At 39.7% G+C, this 24,901-nt stretch overlaps 1 protein-coding gene across 1 annotated transcript; it reads left to right on the top strand.

Moving 5' to 3' along the window:
• Nucleotides 1–18,879: 18,879 nt before the first annotated feature.
• LOC116412224 (TRAF2 and NCK-interacting protein kinase-like) lies at nt 18,880–21,128 on the top strand. Its single transcript, XM_031905967.1, has 2 exons — nt 18,880–19,376; nt 19,916–21,128. The coding sequence occupies exons 1-2, from the start codon at nt 19,106–19,108 to the stop codon at nt 20,212–20,214; spliced, it is 570 nt and encodes a 189-aa protein (XP_031761827.1). The 5' UTR covers nt 18,880–19,105; the 3' UTR covers nt 20,215–21,128.
• Nucleotides 21,129–24,901: the final 3,773 nt, after the last annotated feature.

Raw genomic sequence — 24,901 nt, 5'->3', positions numbered from 1 at the left:
GTACTTGGGAGAGTCTTTGGTGGTTGTGAAAAAGGCATTTACTAGGGGGATAAAGTAGAAAAGTCTTAAAAAGACAGCTGACCTACACATTCATATAAAGACTTTGCAATTTAAGACTTAACAAAGTTGTTCATAGCTATGATTCCTGTATACTGTATATTGAGCTATCAGACTGGGATGTTATTTGCATTTCACAAGCCTCAATTATATTTTGTAACATTTTCAATAAACAACATAAAAACCCTAGACGTTTTAAATCATGTTTACTCTAAATTCTGATTCTGGCAAGTTTGCTGTTAGAATTAAATTTTAGTATAAAGGAAAGATTGAAGTGACAAAATTAACTTTAGTTTTATTTTTTTTATATACTTTTTAATGACCTTTCTATTCAGCCTCTCCAATATCAGAATTCTGAAATTCTCTGTGTTGCTGCTAACCCCAGTATATTCAATCTGAAACGAAACTAAATATACAGGAAGAAGATTGTTTTTTATAGAAACGGTACAGATTTTTTTAAATAAATGCATATTGCTTTATTTTCTAATGGAGAACCTGCAAACAGACTTTTGTGGGATTATTTGTCGGTTTTCGAGTTTGTGAATTCGAATTTGTTTTTCTAAATCGAATAAATTCACAAATCGAATATTCGCTTATATATTAATAAGGAAAACTCGAATACCTCAAATTTAAATAAACTTTGCCTAGGACAGCTCCCACTGACTTCTACAGAAAGCAAGCTTTTAGATGTCAAATTTTTATATTTCAGTTTAAAAATTTTTTTACACTTAATGAGTACCAGGAATTTTTGAACTTGAACGTTGGTAAATCACCCCCTTAATCCCTGATTGCCTATAAGGCACTTTACTTTTTATCTGAAGTCTTTCATTCAAGCCACAGTCTGTTGCTAAGGTTAAAATGTTGATTAAAAAGCACAAATATTTAAAGAAAAACCAATAGGAGTTAATTTGAATGCAACTATCTACATCATTCTAAAAGTTTATGTTTAGGTAAATGTCCTTTATAAATGGCAGCGTGCATGCAGCATAGAAAGGTATTTAGCTGATCAGTTTGTAGAGAGCTTTTGCACATTTTTAGCTCTCTCTCTTAAGAGTCCTCTTTCAGATACACATTATTTTCACTTTAGAAATATTGGCAATGATTACCCACCGCACATAGCTTAAGGTTGTGCAAATGCAGTCGATTTTTAGGATAAAAGGATGTCACCTATAACCTTCATAAAGTAGAACCAAATGTGTTTTCCACTCCAAAGTTAGACAACGCTACACTTTTAGGTTAAGTGCTAAATCATTTTCGACATAATATCATATTGCTTTTCAGAGTTCTAACAAGTGGATCTGCACTTAGCTTTTTAATGCACACATAATGACTATACTCATAAAACACCTGCTGGTGAAAAGGAACCATTCTTACAAAAATAAAGCAATTTGCATTTATGTGGCTTTAAATAAATTGGGTAAAAAAATCCACTGTCAACTTTAGTACACAATTAATGTTCCAGCATAGCTACGTAAAACACAGGCACAGAAAGTTGAAAACATACTATTACAATGCAGGTTCAAATCCTTCTCTATTATGGCATGCTGTTTCTTGTCATTTATGTCTCCATGCATTCCCTAGTAGGTTAGTAGCCCATAATAAGCAGCCCAGCAAGAATCAACAACTAGCAAGAACACTTATTTTCAGAAAGCAACATTTTAATAGATCAACATCAACATTCTCTAGCATTCTATTTAATGTATTCATGGGCATCAAAACCCTCAATTCCTGCAAAATATCAAACATTTTCAGGTAGATTTATTTAAAAATGCAAGGCATGGTGGTCAATATTGCTATTGTGTATATAATACCTGGTCCTTTAAAGGAGAAGAAAAGTCATTTTGGCATTTTACTGCCGATAGATTAGCCACATTAGTGCCACCTAGAACAATATATTTATCCAGCAGAAAGCTTTACCATAACTGAGTAACTAGCCTTAGAATCTCCATCTGTTTGTTTAAGATAGCAGCTACCATTTTAGCTTGGTCTCAGTAGCTTCCATGCTGCAAATCCCACATGGAAGGGGGAGCAGGAGAAGGGAGAGACCTGCACAGATTACGACCCGGGAATGAAGGATTTTTCTGAGAGAGGAAGTCTGTTACCAAAGAACATGTTTACACCAAAGAATTCAAGCAATCCAGTGTTTCTTTTGATGGAGGATTCAGTGCAGCGTTTCTGTGAGTGCTTATGGCTGTATTTACATAGACATTCCGATAAAGCTTACTTAGTTTTTACCTTTCCTTCTCCTTAAAAACAACAGTATTAAAATTAAGTTTGTATTTGGACCTTGAGAAAATGTGTAGTCTTTAATAAAGTTGGATAGTGCAGAGCATAATAATATAACTTTTTAGTTTGAAGCATATATTATATTTTGAGATACACAGATGAAGTTTCCTAATTTTGACTCCTCAAAAAGCAAATTTGTAATGCGCAAGCGCGAAAAAATTTGTGAAAATACGCTTGGAACGTTCGTGTCTTAATAAATCTCCCCCTATGTGTAGGCTACACAGAGAGATACTGTCAAATTGACTATTGTTAGAATTATTGGTTCTTTATCTCACTCACACTTCTTTGCCTCAGGTTTTTTTTTTTTTTTTGCTGACTGCACCTTTTCTTTAAAATGAATGAAAAGCTCACCAGGTTTCAGTTTTTGATGAAAAAACACATAAAAAAATCTGAGCAAGGAAAAAAGTAAAAAAAGAAACAAAGAAATCACTTAAGGTTTTTTTTTACCTGATCCCTCATAAATCAGTGCCTTAAAGGCAGGACCCATACACACATATAACCTGTAGTTATTTTTTTCTTATTTGCCATAAGGAATTAAATAGAAATGTGGCTTCCTGCAGTGGAGTTTTACTAGCCATCTGTTAATTTAAGTGGTTTGGATAATTATTATTATTGTTATTATTATTTAGCATCTTTCTTTTGAAGCAGAAATACTTGGAGGGCTTTAGTTGACTACATGGCAAGGACTCCATAAAAGTCAGCAAATTAACAATTGGATTATTGGACTTCTGCTTTATTAAATGGCCATTCTCTAGTAATGCAAGTAAGTGGGTAGAGTCCCTAGATTGAAATATATGTGTCACTTTATTTCTAATCTAATTTCAATTTCATATATTTTTATAATGTGGCTTTCATTTCATAAAAACCTTACACAAGTCAATTTTCATAGTAAATAAACAAATATAAAACATAAAAAGCTAGAGACTGAAACAGCAAGTAAAAAGGAAAGGAAGCTACTAGCAGGGGTGAGAAGCTAGGAACCTGCAGGACTCAGCACACCACTGACTTTATTGTTGGCTATTAATCTATCCAGCCACTGGATGTCACATTAATCACATAAAAGGAGCTGTGAAAGCTGATATCATATCTTCAACTGGAGCATTGTCTCAAAGAAAAATTATTATTAAATATTAGTGTTTGGAGCAGTCTGTGAGCCCCTTGGGATTTTGTCTCTTTTATGAAATGGGAAAAAAGGCAAAAAGATAAAATCTATTCTATAACAGAATTGTTCTTGACAATATTTATTTTAGCCTTTCATTTTTTAAATTTAATTAGATACTGTACAGATTATCCAAATTTTACATATGCTTGAAGCTTATGGGTGCAACAAATAGATTAATGATGTCCATTTATAGGTTTTGGTTAACTGTTCCCCTATTGATGACTGGATGACTGAGTAAGAAATGTATGCAAATCTTGTCAGAAACCTAATCTCTGCGATGGCAGTGCGTGTGGTCTGTCTACTAAGATTTTGCTAAATGTTTGATACAGTACTACACAAAAGGTTACTGATTAAATTAAGGAATATGGCCTGTATCATAATAACTGTACTTAGATAGAGAACTGGCTAAAGAATAGATTACAAAGAGTGGTGGTAAATGGAACATTATATAACTGGATGAATGTTGTTAGTGGGGTGCCACAGGGGTATGTCTTTGGCCCTTTGCTATTTCATTTGTTTATTAATGACCTTGTGATTGGCTTTGGAAGTACTGTCTCTGTTTTTTTATAATGATATTAAATAGTGCAAAACAATAAGCTCCATGGAGGATGTTGCTGACACATTGGAGAGCAAATTTGGTTAACTGGGCAGCAAACTGCCAAATGATGTACAATGTTGATAAAATCAAGTTTGTTTAGTGTATGTATCTTTATATATAGTTTGAACATGTATAAAAATAAAAAAGATAGCTCTGTATATGCCTGTCTATCTATCTGTCTGTAACACTTTCTTGGCACACTCACTTCTTTGGGCTGTATTTACTTCCTTAGGCCGGAGATTTAGTTCTCTTTGCGATAGTGAAAGGTACTGGGAACTGGGATTTTAGCACAGTGCCTCCACCTAGTGGACACTAGGAAACACACTTTGTAGCAAGGATAACTTTATATAACAGTTGAAATAGAATAAAAACAACTTTATGGATAACTGATTATCCTGCCCTCAGAAACCTTTGCAGTCTATCCACTCCTCCCACAATCTCTTTAGGTGCCCAGCCGCAACTTTGACAAAAAACATTTTTCCAGTTCAGTCCCTTCCCCAAGAACTCCCCCCAGGTAGCGCTACCTGCCCCAGAGAACCTTCCCTTTTCACCAAGGGAAATAGTTCTCTGATCCTCTATATGTCTATCTAAAAATATATAAAATATTTGTTGTTTTTTACTGAAAGACCTGAGAGTGACCCAACCCAAATCCACTATGTAAAGGGACCCTAGCATCCCAATCTTTTTTTTCAAACTGACAAAAATTAAAATGTTATGTACACAGAAAAAATATTAAACAATGATAATGATTATAATTTAGCAAATAAATGTAAGCAAGACTCATTCAATATGTGTATTTAGAAAAAGAAGTTACACAAAGTGTTGGTGATTAACAGCTGCAGTTGCATTGGCAGGTAACTTGTTCCTACAACTTCAGTAATCACAGCAATGTTTTACTCACTATTGATCTCAGTGGTGTGCTAAATACCCACAATACCTTTGTGATTTGAATGTTTTCTTGCCTAAAATTGCTGCCGCGAATAGTGGAAAAAAAATGACAGCTGTAATTGGAAAGGAAATGTTTCAGCTTCTTTTGTTTGCTGCCACAAAGTTTGAATAGGGAATAAGACCTAAGAAATGCTGATTTAACTGCATAAAATGTCTATTCATACAGAAGGATAAAGGTACAGTAGAGTAGGCACAAACTGCAGGCTCTAAAAGGTATTAACAAGAGAGAAAACTAATGCTCTGCTGGATTAACAATGGGCTGAGAGGAACATTAAGGCAGTGTTTGCTTTATTTATACACACACAAAATAAGACAACATTTATATATGCAAACAATAGGAGATTTTTCCTACTATTAAACAGTTCAAGAAAGACCAATAGAAATATACCTAAAATATAAACAGAATTTCAGCAATGTTTCTGGGTACAGAATTCTGTCTCCACCAAACTATAACTAATAGATTGTTTTTATTAATGTTAATTAAATGGTTTAAAGTGCAACAGCCCATGAACACTGAAATAGGAAAGCTAAGTTGGTATAAAAGCTTCTTGTTCCATCAATGAATGCATATTATGTTGCACCATCTAAAGGTATCACTCAACAAAACAACCCATAGGATTTCAAAGGTTCATTTATTCTTGTCTGCATATACTGTTGGTCCATTACAAAGTAGGCATTAAACAGAGCCCTACAAAGCATATATCAAATGTGTCTTGACAAATAATTATGAAAGCCCATTTAATAAAGGACAGCCAAAGCTATTACACTAGATTGAATTATTTATTGTGTTTACCTTAAAATGCATTTTGTGGTATGGTAAAGTTCAAGACAATTTACAATAGGTCTTCATTTTTAATGTTGCTTAAATCATTTGCTTGGATTTACAGGTTTCCAATTTGTAATTTAAACTCTCATCTAGAAACTAGAGTAACACTTCTTCTAGTAAACAGACAGTGGTTTAAATCAAAGACCGAAGTAAGAAAATAAGAAGGCTGAATAGAAAGGTAAATAATTAAAAAAATGTCTCCAGAAATTGAGCTTTGAAATGTGGCTTGGGGTGTCAAATACACCTAATGCCTAATACAGTAGACTTCATAGAGTCTGGCCCCCCCAAGGTAATTTACCTGGCCCCTGCTGTGTCCTCCCCCCTGGCTACTACCTGTCTGCCTCATCACGGTGACGTGAGCACCCAGCAGGGAGCAGGAGGACGCAGCAGGGAGAGGGGGAGCAGGTTGAGGGAGGACTCAGTGGGGGAGCAGGAGGATGCAGCAGAGAGTGGGGGAGCAGGTTGCGGGAAGACTCAGCGGGGGGGCAGGAGGACGCAGCAGAGAGCGGGGGAGTGGGAGAACGCAGCATGGATTGGCCCGTAGATTGAGGATGCAGCAGGGAGCAGGCAGCAGGAGAAGGCCGTAGTTTGAGGACTCAGCAGAGAGAGGTGAGCATGCAGCGGGAGTGAGGCGTAGTTTGAGGATGCAGAAGGGAGCTGGAGCAGGCCGTAGTTTGAGTAAGCAGCGGGGGGGGGGGAGAGACTGGGAGGTTTACTGCTCCTCCCCCCTCATGACCACGATGTGTACCCCCAGCCAAATAAATGGAAAAGACACAGATATGTGACTAAAGGTCGGTCACAGCTTTATTTGACCTTAAACTTAGTCTAAGCCACCTGTTCATTCCATTGCACAGTAGAAAGTAAAGACAAAGTAAAATACCTCCAATCTTGCTAAAATTATCTTTTTTTAAGTTGAAAAAAAAAAAATACAATGGAATAATAATTGCTATTAAACACAGTGTTTGTCTGTTCTTTTATATTCTCTGCTATGGTGGCTCTGGCTTTTGAAATAATGTAACACAAGCTGTTGGTCCTGCAATGTTGGTTCTGCAATGCGATCGATGCATGACGGACTTCCAAGCAGCAGATGTGATCGCACTGTATGCAATGTCGGACTGGCCCACCAGGATACCAGGAAAACTCCCGGTGGGCCCAGGTGTCATTGGGCCCTCCTGCCTGACCATTAGGCCTGCTTCATGAACATTCACAATTTCTGAATGGAAACAAAGAGGAGAAATAGATGGAAATATAGATGCTAGCATGTAAATAAAAGAGACTAGGAGAATGTAGAGGTTGGGTGAGGAAAGGATGAAAAAAAGTTTGAAGAGTGGGCCTAGGCTCTAAGGTGGGCCCCTGGAGGCCCAGTCTGACACTGGTTCTCTAGTCCCCTAGAGTGTGGCCCTACAGTTTAGATGGGAAGCTGTTTTCTGTGTTCCCCTGGCAGTTCAGTAACTGGCTTGTAGATGTCAGTGTTCTATTCTAAAAACAGGGAAGCGCACGTGTATAGCCTCTTTTGGTTCACCTACAAATGCAGCCAGCAAGTTTTCTCATTTTGTCTCACCATGTTCCAGACACCATTTTTTGGGTGTTAGGTCCTGCCTCTAGATCAGTGGTCTCCAACCAGTGGCTCACGAGCAACATGTTGCTTACTACCCCCTTTGATGTTGCTCCCAGTGGCCTCAAAGCAGGTCTTCATTCTTAAATGTCTAACTTGGAGGCAAGTTTTAGAGGCATAAAGACCATGGGTACTACCAAAAGAGCCTCCTGTAGGCTGCCAGTCTACATACGGGCTACACAATAACCAATTATAGATTTTTTTTGGTCTCCCCAGGATCTTTTTTAATGCATGCGTTGCTTCCCAACCTTTTTATATTTAAATGTTGCTCATGGGTAAAAAAGGTTGGGGATCCCTGCTCTAGATGGTGCTACAGTGCAACGACAACCAGTTAGAGACATAATGCAACAAAATGGTAAAGGAACTATGCTGCATCTGTACTTGCTGGAGAGTTCCATGTGATAAAGATTTCACATGAAAACAGAAATGTCTTTCTGAATTGAATTGCATCTCAAATTAAATATCATCAATAAGTGTGATAAGCCTTTTCTCACTGAATTGCATCTGGCCAAGTGAACAGCTAGCCATACACGTACTGATAGAAACTAGGTTTCCTATGATTTTTGGACCGTATGTGGGCTCCAAATTATTGTCCTGGTAATTTTCGTACCATGGTGATGGTTCATTTAGTCGATCGGACAAGTTATAAAATTTGGTGTCGTATAATAATAAAATCTGTGCATGTATTGTGTATCGGATGATATCCATGAAATATCCATGGAATCTACTCGTACGATTGGTGCCTGCTAACTATTTCTTGTTTAGAACATCCTCCCATTTGTTATTTTAAGGGCTTTATCCTACAATTTCAGTCTGAATGTTAGTTTAAAATTGTTGCATTTAAACGTACGACCGATATCCGAATGTTCGTCGGAAGAAGATTAAAATCCAAACGTGCATGGCCACCTTAAGTGCCTATCATTATCCACAATCGCTCCATAAGTCTATAACACAGACCAACAAAGAGCATCACTTATTCAACAATGATTCACACTGATAACAGAGGGGCTAATTTATTATTATAGGTGCTAAATTTTACCAGGGCAGTTGTCCATAGCAACCAATCACATTTTTGTTTTCATTTTCTTGGCTGATCAAAACTCACTGCTGATTGGTGCTAATCAGAACCTACGTCAAAAAATTTCTCCCAAAGGGTCTAATAATGACAATAATATCTCAAAAGAAAAGTATAAGTTCCAATATAAGGTTCTTTTGCACACAATGTATTAACAGTGAGCCCAGCACATTATGTAACATTCTGACAGTGACTCTGCCCATAGTCTCCTGCATTGTTCTTATTTGTTTAGTACATAATGTTCTCTGTCTTCTTGCAGTCTGGCTCAAAGTTCCCTCTAATATCTTGTAGGCTGTGTGCGTTTAAGTTAACTTGTGTGTGCTTTCTTTAATGAAATGCAATAAAAGTCAGAAAAAATAGCTAAAATGAAAATAACAAATAGAATTTCATACTGTTATATTGTTCATTAGACAGTTTAGCATGTTGTACAATGCAAATGCCCATAGTGCATTTTTAAGACCTGCTTGAATATCTTTTGTGCAAAATAACAGCTTTTGCTGTGCATCAGTATAGATTCAGGTGATAACGGGGGTATAATGTACAACTGAAGGGCAATAAAGATCAATGACACAAACAAATACTGAGCTGGTGCCCCTTATGGATGTGTCTTATACAAAGGCCTGTTTTGCAAATTCTTTTAAACTAGCAGTAGGCTTGCCAGCTGGACAGTATTGTACCGGCCTAGCCAGTAAAGAACCTGCCAAGGCTGGGCCAGTGTTAAAAATTTACTGGCAATTTAGTTGCTGGTAAATTTTTAATACTGTTAAGATGAGCCCCTGGGTCACCCTGACCCACCCCAATCTGCCCAAATTTTTTTCTTTGGTGATTCTGTCCATAACCTGCTCTCCATCTGTTCAACAGCTGTAGCTCTGCCCATTTTACATTACTGCTCCACCCCTTTATATCACTGCCTGCCCCCCACCAACCAGTAAAAATCATTTAAAACAGTGGTAACCATAACCTAGCATAGGGGCTGTTTTATTATTTGTTATATATATAGCACTGGTATTTCTTTTTCAGTCTGATACTTTAATAAATAATACATTTAAAATCCACCCCTGACACAAAAGACAGACTGAGGTCTACACAAGTGGATACCAATCAGAGCTAGTAGTAGGCCAAGGTCCAAACTTAAGAACTCATAGAGAGTTCAAGACGGGAAAAAATGGTCACAGAGACCAGACACCCATAAACACCCAGGGGCAGTTAACATGCAGGCAGTCTCTTACACATCATTTACAGGAAATATTAATCAGGCTTGCATTTAATAGAAGGAAATCATCTGTCACATTAAATCTGACCCATTAGAACTCATTTCTGTGCCTTAGAGCTCCCCATTGCTTGCATCTTCCAATAATGGAAGCAAAGTGGTGCTGGACACAATAATTATTATTTAATTGTATTAGTAGTAATGATATAATAATTATTTAATAAATTGTGGTAGAAGCTGCAATCAATAAGCAAGCACTCAGAGAAATCACTGGTATACCCTAACCTTGTGTTCATTATTTTTGACTTTTCATCCACTTTAAAGGCATCCAAAGACCTCAGATTCTCACCAGTAAATCCCAAATCACTCATTACCTCCTCTCTTGTTAGTTTGTTCCAGACTGTGAGTGGCCTGACAGTGGAGAAACCCTTCCTGTACTGACCATATAATCTCCTTTCCCCTAGTTTCAATTGGATGTCCAAAAAGAAGAGCATAAACTTTTTTATTTGACCTTTTTATATTTTTATAAATAATGATCATTGTCTCTTTAAAGTAAAAATTCCAATTTTAAAAAATTGATTTCTAAATTCATTGATCTGGTTGCTTTTCTCTGAATGTATTACGTATTTAATATTTTCTCTAGGACCTTATTATATATTTTTACTGCACACTGCACAATGGTCCGTGCCTGGTAGGATAAACCATCCAAACTCATAGGGGAGTCGTCACCAGAAACTGCCATCAGCATTCCAGCATCAACTGCCTCTGAATTATAGTAAAGTAGGTGCTTCCATATTCCTTCAGCATGTCAGTCATCATTTTACAGGAGATGGAATCAATGTTGAGTTTTTAATATTCACTTATTTATGTGCAACACAAATCTCCTGTGCCTTTTGTTTTGCACTGAAAATCATATAAAGGGCAGTGCTCTTATACATGTTCCTATGAGTGTTTGCTGAGTACAACCATAGGGTTGCCAAGTCTGTAGAGCAGCAGACGTCACAGACTCCACAAAGCAATTTTATATAGTCAGCCCATAACAACCCCTAACATATCACTGTGCAGAAGGGGTGCTACAAATGTTCATGATCAGTGTTGGCCAACCTGGAGGCTTGTGGGCAAGATGCTAAATGAAGATAGTTGAACACCGCTGGTCTGTATTCTGTGCACAGAACCATACATTTCCCAGTCCTGAATGATAATGGGGCTCATTTACCTTTGCCCTGGGGAAATATGCCTGAGGCAAAGGGACCAACTTTAGTGCAGTTAAGACATTTATATTGAAGATGTAATAAAGGTGGAGATTTAATTTAAACACTACCTAATTCTGCTAGCAGTCGGTTTGTGCCAGTATTTATTTCTTTCCCATAGTACCCATCTCTGCATATGAATAGAACCTCTTGCTGTTCCCTGGATATGGAATGTAAAAGACCTTTTCCCTTGTTGTTTGGCAGGTGCAGCGTTTTGAATCTGCTCATCGGGAAAGGAATGGAGACTACACATGGGGCAGCAGCTTATATACAACCCACGCTTTCTAATCACCCTTCCACATGGTAGCCTGACCCACAATGCCCTACATGCACATCTGGAAGGAGGCTCACCCATTGCAGGACAGCCAGCTAGACTCTTGTACCCACCATCCACATCACTGAGCAGCACTGCGCCCGTAGCCCACCTTCTTGTCTCTCTGTGCCCTCAAGGCCTATTCCTCAGCACCCAACCTGCAGGCTTTAATCCTAGTGGCATCAATCAACAATTTATTGTGGCCATCAGTCCCCATCTCTTACCTTCCCCAACTCTCAGTCAGACTCAGTTCAAAACAATGTTCTCATCCCATTTGTACATCATAGCAGCTCTGCTTACAGGGGATTTCCAATGAGCCCTACTAAACCCAACCAGTATCCGCAAATGTGAGAACTCAAGAATACTAAGAAGATAAAAGATTCAGCAAAAATGAAAGACGTGGCTTTTAATACATCTTCTATGGCACAATAAAATAAGGATATTTATGAAATCATGGAGACTTGGGTGCCATTTAAACAATCAAACAACCATCACTTCTAATGTGTTTTGCATCTTTGGCCCTGTGATCTGCTGCTATAGTAAATCTAGTGAGGTGACTTTATACAACATGCAAATACACATTCAGTATAGAGGCTTAGAACAACAAATACACACAACTTGTCGGGGCTCATTTATAAATACCAGGCAAATGTGCATATGGCAATAACCTGTAGCAAAGTATCAGTGACTGCATTTTTTCAGTCAATTGCTGGTTGAATAGTGAAAACAAAAATCTGATTGGTTTCCATTAGTGATGAGTGAATCTGTCCTGTTTCGCTTCACTGAAAATTGTCATGTGTTGCCACCTTTACTTTATTTCCAGGGATTTATTGCAGCAGCCCAAGACCAGGACATGTGGTGTATAGTAACTACAAACATTTTACTATAGTGTGAATGTGCCAGTCCCAGACTACTGCATTTTTTAATCTCCAATAATGCAGATTATAAAACCACTTAAAATGTATTTATTAAAACACTTCTTTTACGTGAGATTTTTAAAAGGCATATCAGGCAAATGTTATACTAATTAACACTGCCCTTTGGCATTTATTCCATGTATTAAAGCTCTGATGTGCCTATGTTACCTGAGTTACCCCAGCATTTACTCCAAATTTTGCATCTCTTTGTAATTGGTGGAGGAACAAAGCCTTCCTGTCTGTGTTATCTTTCTTCCCGATTAATGACAGTGACATAGAGGGTAACTGTTAGCAGCCAGGCAGGCAAAATACCTACATGGTGGCTAATGTAGATGTATTTCTGCTTTTAATCCTTAGCCCCTTAAGCTGGGGGCGCTGCCCATGACTGTGTCTCATGTAACCCTATAGGGCTGTACAGACACTCAGATGCTGGCGGGTGGATTTATTATCTCACCAACCATTCAAGGGCAAAATACCCACAGTTACAATATATATTGCTGCATAACTATCATATTCATAGGTAAGGGCACCAGGGATGTAGCTGTAAATAAACACAAAGGGGCACATTTACTAATCCACGAACGTCCGAAAAGCGTCCGAATGCATTTTTTTCGTAATGATCGGTATTTTGCGATTTTTTCGTAAATTGTCGCAACTTTTTCGTAGCCGTTACGACTTTTTCGCAAATTGTTGCAACTTTTTCGTAGCGTTACGACTAGCGCTAATTGTCGCAACTTTTTCGTAGCCGCCGCGCCGAGTACGAAAGTTTCGGATTCATTCAAGCTTCAGTATCGTGACTTTCCTTGGGCCGGGTTGGAGCTGCAGAGTGCCATTGAGTCCTATGGGAGGCTTCCAAACTCATGCAAAGTCGCAAAGGTTTGCCCGCCGTTTACGAGCGCTCAATACGAAAAAGTCGCGACAATATACGAGCAAATCGTAACGGCTACGAAAAAGTTGTGACAATTTGCGCAAGTCGTATCGGCTACGAAAAACTCGCAACAATTTACAAAAAAGTCGTAACGGCGACAAAAATTCGCAAAAAATCAGAAAAAGTCTCAAAATGTTCGTTTCCAATCCGAATTTTTCCCATTCAGATTCGGATTCGTGGATTAGTAAATCATCCCCAAAGTATTTTGCAAAGTGCAACCTTACTGTAGTTGGTCTGTTTAATAGAAAAAAAAATAATCGCCACAACCACAAATATAAATAATATGGTTTATTTCACTTTACTGTAACTCTAATATCTCTGTGATTCAAACAGGGGTATCCAATGGTGTTTATAATTTTATGTTTCTGCTCAGGGGTACGAGAAAGATGGAAATGTTCAGCCCAGGTGGGAGAGCCCATCGCTGGAGACGAATAATGGCAGAAAATAATGGCAGAAATGAAATAAAGCATCTGGGGTATTAGCTTTGGTTTTACACATATTCTTTTATTTAATAAATATAAAACTCTATTATGAGAGCTGGGTTGGTAGGAAGAATTGGGGACAGGGAGCCTACAAACCTCTCAGCATATACAGGTATACATGGAAGTATAAAATAACATTTGGTATCCACATTCTTTTAATATATTGATATTCCCATTGCTTACTATAAGTCACACTGTATTTAAAAGTGTCTGGTTTGTATGATTTTAAGCTACAAGTCTCAAAGCTGCTATTTCACAGCCACCAACTGTCACTGTGACACTGCCATAAGCCTGATGCGTGACTGAACCATTGTGATGCCCTTAAGTTTAACCGTTTTAACTGTCATTTGGTTGCTAGAGTGTCCGTTATTAACGGCTTTTCTCACTTTCATTTCTGGGATCAGAGGTAAGTGGAGTGCGCCACACGCTGGGGGGACATTTTAGGAAAATAATGACATAAATGCAGAAAATCACTACTTAATTGCATCACTAGGTACCGCCTGGGATATTAGCCTTGGGTTTGCATAGAATTTTTCAAGTTTAATACATAAATACATACATATAAAACATGACTATTGGAGAGTAGTGGTTGGGGGAATAAATAGGGGAGCAGGGAGGCTACAGACCTCTCAGAATAAATACAAAAAGCATAAAATAACATTTGGGATTCAGATTCCTCTTCTAATATTAATATTTATGTTGTTTTTAATTTTGCTTTGTATTAAAACAAGTTTGGAAATTATTAAGGGCAAAGTCTGACAGCGTTTGGGATGACAGTTGGCCACTTGGTGTTCAGGTTCTGCCTCCAATGCTCTTAATATCCATATTTCTCTCTCTGTTTCTTACTTTGTACATAAAACTGCCTTCTTTAAAAAGCTTTTAAGCATAAAGTTTCAGAGTTGCCATTTTGCAGGCATTAATGGGCCACTGATGCTGTCTGAGGCAGTTAATGACAGGCAGCCATTGCTTGTCCCAACTCCCAGCATCCCCTATCATACTTTCAGCCTGTAGTCCTGTTACTGTCACTGACCTACAACTCCCATCATCCCCTATCAGACCTGCAGCTTGTGGCCCTTGTCCTGTGGTTGCTAGGGTCCCATTCAGCTCGGCATTATTTATATACATGTTGGATCTTGGTAGCCAGTCATAGGTAAAATCTTAAACTCAAATGTGATTGGCTGCAACCTATTTAGGTATATTAATCTTTACTATAGAGGTGAGTGGAGCATACAGACACTCATACAGGGGATACATTAATGTGCTCCATCATTCCCAATCCAACTACTGTTCTCTTTCATGAAATCCAAGTACCTGTAATCCTCTCCCTTCCTTTATATGGGATCCCCTCTGCTCTGAGAGCTGCCATTATTGCTATTTCCCTTCTGTGCAAGTTGAAATCCCCCTACCCATGTATTGGTACATCCTGTTAAACAGTCAGAATCTCAGTATCCTATGCTAGTAATGATGGCATCACCTGGACTGGTGCAAGTGATGGGGGGGTGATGATGCCTAGTAACATCTGAGGGCTTTATGTTATATAGAGCTTTGCCCATAGTTATTTAGCACAGAACTACAGCTCCCAGCATGCCCTGAAAGCCTTTGCAGCTGCCTTCTGAACTAAGAAACACAAGCAGGGGGTCAGTACAACATGGCATAGATTTTTCAGTGGTTACTGGGCTGCATCTGCCACTGTCAGCCGTTCCTTACCCCTGGGTGCTATGTATATATATGTGTGTTCCTTACCCCTGGGTGCTATGTATATATATGTGTTCAAAAATGAAAAATTATTGGTGAACTTTGTATAACCACATGGTTATGGTCTTTGTACACTTGATAAAGGGTATTAACCCGAAACATGTCGTGTTACCACTACCCATAATAAATGTTTTGCAGTTAATCTGCTGGAGCTTTTTTTCCTATTTTTGGATTTTTGCAGTTGTATATATATGTGTGTTCCTTACCCCTGGGTGCTATGTATATATATGTGTGTTCCTTACCCCTGGGTGCTATGTATATTGCCAGGCATGACGGCACTGGGTTACATTGGATACTGGGAATTGTAGTATAACAGGGCAGGTGCCTATGCCAGTTTTCCTGACCTAAGGGATAGAATACTCCCAGTATTATCCATAGTCCCCCAACATATGGCCCCCAAGCTGCTGCAGAACTACAACTCCCAGCATCCTTATCTGCTCTCCCACCATTGGGCCTTAGTTATATGGTGGTGATAACATTGCAGCAGGGACTGGGCATTATGTTCTAATAGAAGGAAGGAAGGATGGAGCCAAATACGGGGAAATGCTGCAACCTGTTTCACCATAATTTAAAGGGGAACTTCACCTTTAATGCCGTTATTGCTGCAGAAGCCAGCAGCATGATTTTTGCTAACCTGAGATAATGTCACATTACACAGAAATCAGATTTCAGAAATTTGAATGAAAATATCATAGAGAATAAATATCAGTTTTTTGGTAAAATGGAAGGATTGGTCAGGGGGGGAATAATGTGAATATAATAATGTGAATATAATGCAGTGTATCCTGATCTGTATAGCAGAGAGGGCCGGACCATGGAATTTATATCTTTTCATTTCTGTCCCCCCATACAGTGAAATTCTGTGCGACAGAGCGATTTCTGAGCGAATTCAAAGCTTTTTCAGAGCGATTTTCAGTGATTTTCCTGAAATTTTCAGCTTTTCTTTGGAAAAAACATCTTCCATTGATATCAGCTGATTTTTTTTTTTTCTAAACCCAACTGCTCTTTTAAGAGCAAAACCACTAGGGCGCAATGCCATTCTGCGCCCCCCGGAGGAAGGTAAGGCTCCTGCTATGGATTTCATTTGACGGGTTTTGCTGTAAAGTATAGACTGTTAACCCATTCAGTGACACACAGAGCAGTGTTCTGCCCATATGGGGCTCTTTAATGAGCCTGAATAAATATCTGGTTGTATATGGGGCCAATTTATCTCAGAATCAGACACTTTATCAGACAGTTCTTTACTATCCAGGGGTGTAACTATAGAGAAAGGAGACCCTGTGACTGCTGGGGGCCCAGGGGGTGTAGGGGGCACAGTGGGGCAAAGACTAATAAGTTGGTTTGTGAATAAAGTCCCATTCTTGGCCAAGGTTCAAAGGCCCTAAAGTGAATTTGCTATGGGACCCCACTTTTAGTGGAAGGGCACACGGGGTAGTACCATTTCGTTACTCAGCAAGTGTTGGGCCTAATAATGACCCTTTAAACTAACAAAATCTTTAAATTTTCCCTCAGCGAACAGCTGAATTCGGATGCCTCTCCGAAATTTATAAGGTGAGTAGGAAAGAGGGTGACATCCATGACCAACACCCTGTAGGGGCTGCTAGAGCATGGAATTTGGGTGTTGGTTTTGTGATACCCCCCCAGTTTTATGAACCTCACACCTGCCAATTGCCTCTGTCTCTCATGTGTTTCTCATGCCCCTCCTTCCCAAAAGTCCCTCTCCTTCCTATCTGCCCCCATTGTAGTTAATACATATTTTTTACCCTGTTGAATATTATGTTATCAATAAAATTCCCCTTTAATTCTATTTATCTGTTTTTCCCAGCCTCCTGATGGTCGGCTGACCAAGGAGACGCAAATCGGAGAGGGCGGCACTGGAGCCGTGTTCATGGTAAGGGACCAACCAAATTCCTAGAGAGCAGGGGGAGCTGAAAGCAAGTTGAAAGTGCTATCACTATCCCTGCTATGCACATGATTACATTCCTTCATAACTTAATATTTCTGTCAGTTTGTTCCCAATATGAGTCTTGATATTTCCAGCTAATACTGAATGTCAGTTACACCTTTCTGTGTGTGTTACAGGGCCATCACCATCAAAGAGGTAAGGTAGCCGTCAAGATGGCCAACATCACTCGGGTAAGGTTTCTTTATAGTTCCTTTCTCCATATCATTCTTATTGTGTGGCTGCCTATGTGAGCTAAAGGGTTTCTATTTTCCCTCTCCAGGATGAGGAGTCAGTCTGCCGAGAGGTAAGCTTTCTCCTGAAGTTCAGCAGGCACAGGAACATCGCCTCTTACTATGGAGCTTATCACCACCCTGCTCCAAACGAGGAGTCATCGGAGTATCTGGAGGTAAGAAATTGTTTGTTGCATCACATTCATCCTTTATGTGCCAAAGAGATCTCCATTGGAGGCAATAAAATACATACACGGCCTGAAATCATTCCTTCCTATTGCAGCTTGTCCTTGAGTACTGCAGCGGCGGCTCCCTGTACGACCTGATCAACAGCACCGAAGGCCAATCCCTGAAGGAGACCTGGATTGGCTATGTCTGCAGGGAGGTATTGAAGGTAAACTTGGATTAACTCCTTAAAGACTCTTCTATTATTTTACTTTACATTATCCTACATTGTGTTACACGCTCTTTGTTAGGAATATTTAGCCAAATGTCTGTTATATTCTTATAACCTACATCTCAATCTCCCCAGGCTCTCAACCACATTCACCACCACCGGGCCGTTCACAGAGACATCAAGAGCCCCAACGTGATGCTCACCAAGAAGGGGAACATCAAACTCAGTGAGTAAAACTTATAGTTGTAAGATGAATGGATGGGGGGAAGCTTCTGTGGATATAAAGTACAGAGGGTATCATGATACAGGTTTTTATCTTATTGCCCTTAAAATGAATGAATTTTCCATTTATATGTTTAATCTGTCATTTCAGTCGATTTCGGAAACTGCTGGGACCTGGACCCACAGACAGGAAAGTGCAACCAGGCTGATGGGACTGCGCACTGGATGGCGCCCGAGGCCTTTAGGAGGAGGGACAGGGAACCGGAATTCGACACCAAAGTATGTTGTAGAAGCAGTAGGAGGACCCAATGGCATTTATGTGTCTGCACAAATGGGTGCTGCATTCAGTAAAGGCTAATTCAGTTACATGAGTGCTAAACATGAAGCCATTGGGAACCCCCCGGTAACAAGTAACTAAATTATACGCTAAACCAATTCTATCCTAATGCTCTTTGGTGTCTTCTTTTCCAGTGTGACATCTGGTCCCTGGGAATCACTGCCATCGAAATGGCTGAGGGAAAAACACGTAAGTAAATCACAACAATTGTGGGTTTCTGTACATTGTAACCAAGGAATTGTTACCCAGTCTGGCAAAGAGCCTTTATTTAGTCATCTGTTACATTCAGAATTGCAGGCCATGCCTGTGTTTCTATGTGCAGGGGTATCGTTTGTTTGTTATAATTATTCTAAAGCAAAATGTCTATTATGGTGGAAATAGCAAATAAGCCCCAATACTTCAGCGTCATGTTTGAAGGGACTCATATATATATGTTTTTAACTTTTAGCATACGCCGATCAGGAACTAGTGTCGGACCTGATCATCAACAACGACTCTCCGAGGCTCATATCAAGGACCTGGTGAGTCCTTCCCAGCTCATGTCACTGTGCGATGCTGATACTGCAACTCTGTGTCTCTCACCTTGGCATATTAGCGATTAAAGCAATAAATCTGTTTTTCTTGCTCAAATCTTTTCCTTTTTCCAGGTCTCAAACTTTTGTGTCCTTCTTGGAGTCATGCCTTGAGAAGGATCCTTCCCGGAGATGGAGTGCGGAAGAGCTGCTGCAGCACCCGTTCATTGCTGAACTGCCCCCTACGAAGACCATCAGGGCTGAAATCGAGGAACACCTTCGGGCTGTGCAGAACCGGCCGGCCAAACAAGGTGAGGGAATCCATTATATTTGTTATGGCTGTACTGTCACATCACTTAACTTACTAAAATGAGAAGCTGCTTGAGCTGGAATTGTAATAGTGGTGCTAGGAATAATAAACATATTTTTAGAGGGGTACTTTACCTTATTATTACATTTTAGTACAATAATATAATGTAAAATAATGTTGCTTTTGAATCATATAAGTTTTATTTTGCAGCTTTCCTGTTATAAATCTCAAGTGCTAGTTGGTTGCCATTACTCTAGCAACTGTTGTGCCTGCAGCAATTCATGCGCTAGTTAGTAGGTGCTTTTGTAAACTGCAGTTCATTCTGCGCAGCAATAGTAACAGCATTTGCATCCAATTCGCTTGCTGCAAGTCAGTAGCAGACGCAGCATACTCGTAGTAGAATCATGGAACTACCGCCATGTCAAATCTGCTGGTAATTGTAGTGAAATGGGTTCAGTAGTTCAGACTAGTTGGATGAAAGGCCGTCCCAGGGATTCATTTTAATTTTTTTCCTTACTGTGATTTTATTTATCTATATAGGATTGAGAGCAGTTCGCTGGGCCAGGGAACAGCTACGGCGGGCCAGGGAACAACTACGGCGGGCCAGGGAACAACTACGCGGGGCCAGGGAACAACTACAGCGGGCCATGGAACCTCTACGGCGGGCCATGGAACCTCTACGGCGGGCCAGGGAACAGCTACGGCAGGCCAGGAAACATCTACGGCCTTGCTGTGCCATGGAACATCTACGGCGAGCCTGTAACTTCTGCGCAATTGAAACATCGCCAGAACAGAAGGAGGCTCAGCAAATGGCCCTGGAAGGTTTTGCCTGTGTGTGATCCTGTGGCCAATAACATCAAGTGCCCAGGGTGAGTCTCCTGTATACCATCCAAGGAGAAAGAACATCTGCAGAGAAAGGTACCATCTCTCCTTCTTCTACTGCTCCTTTACCACTAGGCTCTTTCCTCAGACTACCACACCTCTAGCATCTGTATCTTCATCAACACAATCCCTTGCAGCTGCCCCAGCTCCTCCACTGTGGCGTCTCCTCTTTAAATAACTGTAACTCCACCAGCAGTCTCTGCCTTTAACATCTGCATTTCAGATCTGTTTTTCTAACTGTAGATCTGTCATCATTATCTGTCATCATATCTCAGACTACCACTGCTCTACCAATTATGTCTTTCCTTTAATATCTTCATTTCAAACAACCACAGCAACAGTGATACTCACCACAGATTTCTACAGATTCACCAGTGGCATTCACATTTTTTAAACACCACAGCTCCACCAGTGGGACCTTAGATTAAAATTACCATAGCTCCACCCGAGGTTTCTTCTCTTAATTTTAGCTCCACCACCTGCCTTCCCTTTATTTGTCTACTCCTCAACCAGCATGCTCTTTGCCTTATTCTAATCTCTTTTTTCTCTTCAGCTAGTCTCTTCCATTTATCTTCTGTTCCACCCTCACACACTTCAAATCTCCCACTGTAGAGCCAGCGACACCTCCTCTCTAATCCCCTCACATACACACTGACATAAACCCTTAGTACAAGTTGATCCAGGGACTTGTCCGATTGCCCTTTTGGGAGTCAGGAAGGAATTTTTTCCCCTCTGAGGCAAATTGGCTATGGCTTCAGATGGTGGTTTTTCGCCTTCCTTTGGACCAACTAGCAAATAGGCAGGTTTCTTTTAGACTAAAATTTAATACAAACAAATAACATCTATTTTATAAATAAAGCTTTAATACATATTTTTTGGTGTTTTTGCCTTTTTATAGTATTGCCAGGGAGTGTTAGAGATGACGGACACTTGTAGTGCAAGGGAAAAGGGTAACTGAAAAGAGAAGGTGCAATCAAGGGGCAGGGGAGGGAGAAATGGGTGAAAAGTGATATTAATATTGAAGAAATAAAAGCAGGGAATAAGTCATGTCTGGGCCCAGAGTTACTGATCTTGACTGAGGCAGGGATTTTGGTCAGTGCTTGAAGCCTCGAGGGAGACTTCAAAAATTAAGAAATATCACTATACAGGTATAGGACCCATTATCCAGAATGCTCGGGACCAAGGGTGTTCCGGATAAGGGGCATTTCCGTAATTTGGATCTCCATACCTTAAGTCTACTAAAAAATTAATAAAACATTGATTAAACCCAATAGGATTGTTTTGCATCCAATAAGGATTAATTCTATCTTAGTTGGGATCAATCACAAGGTAATGTTTTATTATTACAGAGAAAAAGGAAATCAGTTTTAATATTCTGAATCATTTGATTAAAATGGAGTCAATGGGAGATGGGTTTTCCATAATTCGGAGCTTTCTGTATAATGGGTTTTCAGATAATGGATTCCAAACCTGTATACCTATAATAATTGCTATATAAACAATATATAGCTTATATAAACATATCATTGGGGTTAGAACAGTGTGAGGCTTAGGAGGTACAGACTTATTAATACTGTATGTCACTGTGCTTAGTACATTTTGGGCCTCTGTAAAATATGGATGAAGCTGAGAGCATTTTTTAGTAGCTTAATGCACAGAATGTTTTAATGTCCTATATATATCGATAATGGGTCAGTGTATAGGACCTCTTGTCTCCGTATGACTTTTGTGGTCAAAGACTCATATCACCCCACCTAATGGCTTAAAATTTAGTGGTGAGCACAACTTTCCCTTTTTGCTGTATGACAGTTTAACCAGCAGACAATGGGGAAGCCCTGGCGGCACTCTGTACAAAGGAATAATCCTGAAATGACACCATATGGACCAGAGTGAAAGCTATAATGGGTGTTGGTGACAGCTGCGGCAGCTGGTGCGCTTATGTGCTTGGTGGGGCCACTGGGGTGAGATTCTCTGGCCATACCTGCTCTATGTTCCCCGGGTGATCAGTCACTGTGTCCATAGCATAGAGAGCAGCACGCATTTTCAGTGCATTACTGCCGGAGAAACAACCACTAGAGCTTGTGGGGGAAGTGACTGATAGGGGCCGGAGGCTGCTACCCCGCAGTATAAAGCAATAGGATACATACCTTGTAATCGTTTATTCACCAGTTGGGCAGTGGGGCTCAGTGAGACAGCAGTTTATTTATGATACAGTGATGATAGATGATCTTATAGCCCATCTTATGGGCTATAAGATGTTGCCTATAGATCCTTTCCTTACACAGCAAGGCATATTAAATAAATGTAAATAAAGCCCAAACTAGCTATACATGTCTCCATTCCATTGGATGTTACTTGTAGGAGAAAAGTCTTAGACATTACTACTTCCACCCAGCCCTACTGGAATGCTCACTCATTTTGGTTCCTTCGGACTCACTAAAATGACAAGTCATTAGGGAATGACAGAAGCAGGAAGAGGAGACGCTCGCTGCAGGTACCCCGGGCTGGTACGGTTTTCTCCCAACAGGGGCACCAGCCCGGGGTACAAGGTAAGCGATTAAAGTCACTTGGGGGTGCCTAACATTTTGGCACCCCCAAGTGACTTAGCTTTTCCTTCTCCTTTAAGTGCTGGTCAGCTTCTGTGCAGCGTTCCTAAGGACTTGTCATGTTAGTAAAGCATTATTCTATAATAATAGTAGTAATAACAGTGGCCAGTTGATTGGCTGCCTCTCCGCCCTGCTGCAACTGCAACCTGATGCATCTGTGTGACAAGAGGACATATTTGTGTACTTATACACAACAACAAATATATTTACCAACACTGATATTCAGGTATAAGACCCGTTATCCAGAATGCTTGGGACCAATGGTATTCTGGATAATTTGGATCTCCTACCTTAAGTCTACTAAAAAATCAATAAAAGATTAACTAAACCCAATAGGATTGTTTTGCTTCCAATAAGGATTAATTATATCTTAGTTGGGATCAAGTACAGGTACTGTTTTATTATTACAGAGAAAAGGAAATCAATTAACCATGAAATAAACCCAATAGGATTGTTCTGCCCCCAATAAGGGGTAATTATATCTTAGTTGGGATCAAGTACAGGTACTGTTTTATTATTACAGAGAAAAGGGAATCATTTAACCATTAAATAAACCCAATAGGATTGTTCTGTTTTATTAATACAGAGAAAAAAGAAATCATTTTTAAAGTTCTGAATTATTTGATTAAAATGGAGTTTATTGGAGATGGACTTTCTGTAATTCAGAGCTTTCTGGATAATGGGTTTCGGGATAAGGGATCCCATACCTGTACTGTATATACCCACATATAAGGTTGAACAGCTGGTGGGCCCCGCCGGCCCAGGTCTGCTCCATGCCTTGAAGTTGTGCTGAAATAAAAGTAAGGAGATGCAATGTGTGCTCATACACACGTGGGCCAGAGGTGCGCTATGTACCTGCACACATGCATGGCGGCTTGCTGGTAGCAAGTGTAAGGAACAGGGTGTGCAACTGAGGTGGGGGCCCTTGAGGTAGCAGCCCCGGTGGGCCCCAGAAATCCCAGTCCAAGCCTGACTGTATGTGCTGCTTCTCCTACTTCCTGCTTCCCCCAGTGCCACCCACTCACTTCCTGCTGCGCAGTGCTCTGCAGAGACAGACCCTCCAGGACCCCCAAGCGATCTCTGCATCCCTCCTTAGCTTTTACATGTATACACAAGCACACACAAACATTTTTTCTTTTTTCTTATTTTGGCCTATTTTGTTTTTCCCCTAAAAACTGTGTTTTTTTGGAAGTTTCAATATTGGATCGGGTATTTTGACCACTAATTATGCTGGTGTATGACTTATGTTATTAGTTTATTGATTTGTACAATTTTGGTTGACCCTTGGCATTCATATTTAAGATGTTTTATTTGGTTACATTATGACCTGTAGGAGATAAGATGCTATAGACTGGAAACTTTGAAGCGATTTTTCATGTCACAATTTTTTTATAAAAATCGATAACTTTAGGAAAGCATTGCAACTTGGTAGTTTGGAGTAGACAGATTTTACCTATTCTGGACTCGCCATAATCTGTTCTTTCAAAAAATGTTATAAATTTCTAGGGTAAACCTTCTGTTAGAGGAATTTTTGGGCTTGATCAGTGCTTTGGGAATTTGGTAGTGTACTGCTGGGAGTTTTTGATCTATACAAGTGAGGAATCTAAATGAAACTATATATGCCTAAAGACTCCTTCTATGTTTGGTATGTAGCTGCACTTGTTGTGCTGTCCTTTTTTTATTTAGTCCTGAATCTGAGGTTTAGGGTTGGAAGGCAGAGAATGAAGTCCTAAACAGTATGAAAAGTCACTTTAAAGGGTTTCTGTCATGATTTTATGGTATCATTTTTATTACTATTTTGCACTGTTCACATTGCAAATAATTCATTTTACAATTTAAAATAATATTCTTGAACCAATAAATAAAGTATTTTTGTTGTTGTTGTAATACTGGTGTGTAGGCAGAGTCTGAGCTTTCAGAAGGAGCCAGCGCTGCACATAAGAACTGCCAAGCATGTTTGCTCTGTATTGTATTTTAATTGCAAGTTCTTTTGAGCAGGGTGCTCTCTTATATGTTGGTGCTTTATAAATATGTGTTT

Source organism: Xenopus tropicalis, chromosome 7 (genome assembly GCF_000004195.4).
Source record: "Xenopus tropicalis strain Nigerian chromosome 7, UCB_Xtro_10.0, whole genome shotgun sequence".
In the NCBI taxonomy this organism is placed as follows: Eukaryota; Metazoa; Chordata; class Amphibia; order Anura; family Pipidae; genus Xenopus; species Xenopus tropicalis.
The sequence above is the reverse complement of the archived record's forward strand: the minus strand, read 5'-3'. Positions and strand labels throughout refer to the sequence as shown.